This window comes from Onychostruthus taczanowskii, unplaced genomic scaffold, assembly GCF_017590055.1.
Source record: "Onychostruthus taczanowskii isolate IOZ18803 unplaced genomic scaffold, ASM1759005v1 scaffold61, whole genome shotgun sequence".
In the NCBI taxonomy this organism is placed as follows: domain Eukaryota; kingdom Metazoa; phylum Chordata; class Aves; order Passeriformes; family Passeridae; genus Onychostruthus; species Onychostruthus taczanowskii.
The window spans coordinates 3,261,242-3,267,582 of record NW_024503790.1 but is presented as its reverse complement, the minus strand read 5'-3'; the positions used below and the strand labels follow the sequence as shown (position 1 = coordinate 3,267,582).

The window sequence follows — 6,341 nt, the reverse complement described above, 5'->3', positions numbered from 1 at the left end:
GCGCGGCGGGAGCGGCGGCGCCGCCTCCCACCGGCGGGCCCGGCCCCGCGGCCGCCGCTCACCCCCGCCCCCCGCAGGACTTCTCCCCCGGCTCCCGGCGGCACCGCACCGTGGAGGACTTCAATAAGTTCTGCACCTTCGTCTTGGCCTACGCCGGCTACATCCCGTACCCGCAGGAGGTGAGTTCCACCGGGGGGCACGGGGGGGGGCAGCGGGCTGGGGGTACCGGGGGCACCGGGCCGGTCTGTCAGACCGGCCGCTCCAGCGGTCACGGCCCCGCGGCGGGCCTGAACAAAAGGGGAACCGCGGCGGCTGGAGGCTCTGGGGACGGGGCGGGTGGTGCCCGGCGTGGGCGGGGTGAAAAACGTCGGATCCGGCATCGCTCCTGCTGCTCCCCGGGCCCCGGAGCTGCGGCCGGAGAAACCCGGGGTGGCGGGTAGGGAAAGCGGGAGCGGCAGCGCCTCGAGGGACAGGGCTCAGCGGCTCGGGGTAGGGCATGGCACTCTGGGGGACAAGGCACAGTGCTTTGGGGACAGGGATCAGCTCCCCGGGGGACAGGCCACAGTGGCTTGGGGAACAAGGCACAGTACCTCTGGGACAGGGCTCAGCACCCTTGGTACTGTCTCTGACAGGGGACAGTACCCGGAGGAAAGGACTCAGCCCTTGGGGACAGGGCACAGAGCTTCAGGGGACAGTGCCTCTGGGGACAGGGGACACTACTTTAGAGGACAGAGCACAGCATCTCGGGGATGAGTCAGAGTGCTCTGGGGGACAGGGGACACCACTCTAGGTGACAGGGCACAGCATCTCAGGGATGGGTCAGAATGCCCTGGGGGACAAGGCACAGTGCTTCGGGGACAGGGCTCAGCTCCTCTGGGGGACAGGCCACAGTGGCTTGGGGAACAAGGCACAGTACCTCTGGGACAGGGCTCAGCACCCCTGGTACTGTCCCTGTGACAGGGGACAGTACTCAGAGGGAAGGGCTCAGCCATCAGGGACAGGTAACAGTGCCTGTGGGGACAGGGGACACCACTCTAGGGGACAGGGCACAGCATCTCAGGGATGGGTCAGGGTGCCCTGGGGGACAGGGGACACCACCTTGCGCTACTTGTGAGTCTGCTCCATGTCAAACTGTTGCCTGCTTCCTGAACGTGTTCCAGGAGACGCCGCTGAGGAACAGCCCCAGCCCTCCCAACAGTACTGGAGGCACGATTGACAGCGATAGCTGGGATCCCCGCTTCAATGACACCCCCTCCTCTGTCTCCCTGCCCACCAAGAACAGAAAGAACTTTAGTCAGCTTAAGCGAGCAAAACCGTATGGTTCCCTGTTCCAGCGGGCAAAGGCCAGCAACTTCCTGCCAGAGAGAAAGCAAATCGATAAGATCAGGAAGAAGAAAAAGCTGAAAAGGAGGGAAACAGAGGTGTCTGCAGAGGAGGACTATGAGGAGAAGCTGCTGGACCTGGAGGCAGAGGACTCTTACGCAGAGACGCCGATGAGCCCCTCGTCAGAGGGCGACCCTCAGTCTGTGACTGAGCACTGCTCGGTGTGGGACTCTGACACCCCGTCCAGCGTCTCCTACCCTGCTGTGACGGCCGAGCAGACGGTGGAGATCCAGAGCGTGGGCAAACGAACGGTCATCCGGCAGGGCAAGCAGGTGGTCTTTCGGGATGAGGATGGCACTGGTGATGACGAGGACATCATGGTGGATTCAGGTAGGTGGCCTGGCTGTCCAAGAGGATTAGCCAGGTGGATGTTGTGGTGCTTTACTTGTAGTCTGAGGATAATGCTGAGGAGCACTGCGTGGGTGGAATTCAGGAGCAGTTGGGTTTTTCCTGGGGAAGGGAGGGAGGTTGGCTCTTTTGTGCAATAAACTTGAGTGAAAAGCTGCAACTTTATAGAAGCAGCATCTCCTCGATTACGGCCTCCTGTGTGCTGCTGAGAGTCTCTTCCCGTGCAAGAGAGACCTGGAAAAAGCAGCAAAGTGCCTGTCTTTGAAACCCAGGTAGTTAATTTAGCATGAAAGGAGAGAAAATTCCTGGTGTGAGAGGCATCAGCCCCTAAAAACGTATCTTTGACACTTGTCTTTGCAGATGACGACTCGTGGGACCTCGTCACTTGCTTCTGCATGAAGCCTTTCGCTGGGCGGCCCATGATCGAGTGCAACGAGTGCCACACTTGGATCCACCTCTCCTGCGCCAAAATCCGCAAATCGAACGTCCCAGAGATCTACATCTGCCAGAAGTGCCGGGACTCCAAGTTTGACATTCGCCGTTCGAACCGCTCCCGGACGGGCTCGCGCAGGCGCTTTCTGGACTAGGGGGGTGGCACGTGCTGGTGCTCTGTGTGGGTGGGCGAGCCGTGCGTGCCGGCCGGGAGGCCGGGGAGGGCTCCCCTGAACTGCTGCTGCTCAGGCGGGAGGGCTGCCCAGCCGGCCTGTGGCCCAGGAATGAGGAATCGCCGAGCCGCGGGCAGCCGGAGCTGGGAGCGGCCGACTGGGCAGAACTGTGGCGAGAGACTCTCGAGGGACAGACGGAGCTCTCCGAGCTCAGTGGAGTTTTGTCTGGTTACGATGACTGGGTGATGTACTATACCTTTGCCAAGTAGGTTTTCTCATCCCATTGGGAAACTGCAAATCTTCTCTGTGCTAGAAAACTCCTCCTCCTCCCAAAGAGGGAGGGGAGGAGGAGGGAGTCTGTGTGAAGAGTCTGAAAAGTAAATGGCCCTGTGTTTTAAATTCAATGTGATATTATACCTGCCCATTTGTCCGTATAGATCAATCTTAGATATCCTAAGACTCCATAGGAGTCAGCCTCAGTGCTACCGGCCTCTGTGTGATCTGCTGCTGCTTCCACGGGCCTGAGCAGAGGGGAGTTCTGTCATTTGGCATTATCCAAGTGCAAACGAGACTTGGGGCTCCCTCTTGTGCCAAGGGACAGCGCCCTGGCAGGAAGGAGCAACTGTTTTCCTGGACAGGGAGTGTGGGGGATCAGTGGCATCAGATTCCTTCCTGGAAGGTCTCTTCTTACAGTGGTTTTTTCGTGATTTATTTGCATGAACAGCTCAAATGTGTGTATGGGGGGGAAACTGCTCCATTTCCTGTCCCTTCATTAACCTCTATGGTGCTGTTTTAAGAAGATGACTCTCCTTTTTCTCAGCCCAGAATTCAAACATGGGCTGTAAAAGGGGCCAAAGGAAATGCAGAATCTGGCAGGTCTGGTTTGGAATTTGATCATGTCCATCCAAGTGTGACAGCTGAGTTGATTTTTGTTTTTGCTGTTTGATTTTTGGAACTGGACTGTAACCAAAAAGCCAGAATCTTTATTCTGTTGGTAGCAACGACACAGATCAAATGCAGGCAGTGCAGCTACAGGATGAAGTGCAATGAGGATCTGTCTGGTGTGGAGTGGACAGGAGAGCATTGAGGCCCTGGCCAGCACTGCAGACAGGACCTCCTGGCTTAGCCCATGCGAGATTCCTTCAGGACCACGATGGGAAGTCACAGCTCAAAGACAAGGCCAGGGAGATGCTGGCATTGCTCCTTGAGGACCAGACAGATCCACATGGATCACACTGATGGGGTTGATGCTTCGAGGTGTTTCTCTGAAGTTATGCCTGAAGAACAGTGTGTGCTCTGTCCAGTACGAGGCTCAGAGAAGCGCTGGCTGGCACAGCAGCTGCAGCCAGACCAGCTGTGCCAGCAGGAACATGACCCCGTGAGTTCTGCAGTCACAGTGCTGGAGCACTGCCTTGTCTGAGGACTGGTTCTCCGGGAGATGCATCCTGGTGACGACTGAGGGTCTTGCTAGCACACAGGGTCAAGTGCCCTCCTTCAGACATTGGCCCCAGGGCTGCCAAAGCCTCCGGCAGCCCAGTACCACAGGACCCAGGTGTGGGGCAGGGCGACAGAGGTGCACAACATGCAACTGTTCTCTCCTGGTTCTTGAGAAAATTCTCGTTCCACCAAGCTGTAACAGCTGACTGGGTTCAGAAAACCAGCTTCTGTGAAGTCTCTCAACCATGACTGTGCTGTACTGCCTTCAGAAGCTATGTGGAACCACCAAGGAGTTTGCCAAAGACTTGCTCCCAATGGCTGCCTGACTGTCCTTTGCAGCCAGAAGAATAACCAAAGTTCTCCAGTGCTGCCATTTCCCCAGAAAGGCTTTGGAAGATCCCGGCCACAACTGCACAAGAGTTGGACCTGGTCTGAAATTCGTATCTCTTGTATTTACAGTGTGTCTGCAGTTCAACTGGACCTCTGTGGACCGTGTTCCTGAAGCTTTTATGGGAGAAATGGTGCACTGTCAAGTGAACTGGCTCTTTTTCACAGAGGTTCAACACTAATCAATGTGACTGACTCTTGTTCTGTCCCCTTTTCGGATTTATCCCAGTGGATGGTGTCCAGCACGTTACAATATCAGCAGAGAGAAATAAAAAAGTAACATCTCCATTCTTTTAGTTCATCACTTTCAGCCATGTATAATTATAGTTTAATTCAGAACTTTATTTTTTCATTAAAACTTCTAATGAACCATGTTTTTTTCTTACATGTGAGACAAATGAACAATGAGTTTGTTATATTCCAAACTCAGGAGTCTGCTGTTATGATTTATTGGTTTGTGAGCTGTTGTGCCAGGCAGCAGGAAGACTTAACACTTGAAGTGCTCTTCCCAAAACTATACACTCAGGTGGGGATAGGAAGAGCTGGCAGGTATCCCCACCTTTCTGTGGAGCAGCTGCTCCTTGCTAGCCTCTGCTGAGAGTGTGGGACATGGTGATGGAGCCCTGTGGCTGGGCAGGGTGGAGGGTTGGAAGGCAGGCACTGCCTAGAGTGGCTGCAGACAGCAGGGACACTGTGCTGGGCTTGTGCCAGGGGCCTGCTGAAGGTGCAATGACTTAGCTGGGGGACAGGGCTCAGGCCAGGATGCCGATGGTGTCAGAGTGCACAGTCCTGGCACCAGGTCCCTGCAGCCTCAGAAACAGCCCTAGGGCAGTACTGCACCCCCTTGCAAGGACTGGAGACTTGGCCACACCCAAACCAAGCCCCCGTGAACCCTCTGGGAGCTGTGTTGAAAGAGAACTCCCTCCCTCTCCACCACCAGGCAGCACCAAGGACTCCAAACCACCCAAGAGCCGCTGGAGCCTTGGTGCCACCCTGCAGCTCATGGATGTGCCACAAGCCTGCAGGCACTGCTGCTCAGCCAGCTGCCATCAAAGCAGCAGCCTGAACACCTTGGCAAACTGAAAAGGTAGCTCAACCTTTAGGAAATGGCACTAGGTCATGCTGGAAGCTAGGCTGGAAGCTCAGCTCTGCTTGCTTAGAGCTTCTATTTTAATTCTGTTGGTAATTTTGAATTATAGAGTCAAAAGAAGTCCCAGGGGAGTTGTGGCTGTAAAATGGCAGCTGCTCACAGCAAGAATATGGTGGTGAAGGCTGTGGTTCTGCAGTGGGGCTGTTAAAGTTTTGGCAAAACATGGCACTGATAGAAAACAAGGAAGAAAGGAGGAGGGGGCTGGGGAGACTAACTGAGCATCTGGCTCCCACGGATGCTCTTGTGCCATGTCCTTGTCTCTACAGGCTGGCTCCTCACTTCTGACCATGTACCTCACACAGTAACATCAAAAGGGAACGGGAGGAGATTTAGATTTCTGCCCTGTCCCACCCAGCAGAGGTCAGTAAGCTGGATGGGATGGAGAGTATTGTTAGGTATACAAGACCTGCAACCCTTGCTTTTCAGGGATTTTATCTCAGGAAACTTCCTACAGATGCAAAGGGAATGGGAGCTGCTTTTCAGCTGAATATAATTTATTGCACATTTTACATTTACTTTGAGATTGACAGAACGCTGGCTATAAGTGAAATAAAGCCCTGCACCAGGAACTGGTCACAACTGAGAAGTTTTGGTTTTAATAAAAACAAATGAACACCCCTTCATAATATGAACTTGGTTTTTTGTACAGGGAAAAGCATTTCTTTTGGAAATCTCATTCTCCTGGTGCAGTGACCTGAGCACAGAGAACCACAGCTGCACAGAACAGGGGCCAGGTCCGTGTCAGGAAAGGAGTTATGGCAGGAGTTGTCGAAAGCGACTCTGCACTGCCAAGACACGGATGTCTTCCCCTCTGCTCTCACCCATGAGCAATGAAGGCTGGTCTGGACTCAGCCAGAGCAAAATTATGATCAAGGAACAGCCACCACGATTCCTTGTCTCTCTGCAAAAGCTGTGCTGATGTACCCAGTGTGTAGCAGATTCTACAAGGTGCTGTTTCCAGCTGCTGTATCACCAGCCCAGGACTGCCCTTCTGCTGGAAATCCCTGGCAGGGCTTCTAGACAAGATAAAG

At 54.6% G+C, this 6,341-nt stretch overlaps 1 protein-coding gene across 1 annotated transcript in view; it reads left to right on the top strand.

Annotated features, from left to right (window-relative positions):
* PHF13 (PHD finger protein 13) overlaps positions 1–4,532 on the top strand; it is a 5,676-nt gene extending 1,144 nt beyond the window's left edge. Inside the window, exons 2-4 of the mRNA XM_041419808.1 lie at positions 78–179; positions 1,161–1,713; positions 2,092–4,532. Coding sequence (XP_041275742.1) covers positions 78–179; positions 1,161–1,713; positions 2,092–2,318 — 882 coding nt within the window. The 3' untranslated portion in view covers positions 2,319–4,532. The remainder of the gene's footprint in view (positions 1–77; positions 180–1,160; positions 1,714–2,091) is intronic.
* The last annotated feature ends 1,809 nt before the right edge of the window (positions 4,533–6,341 follow it).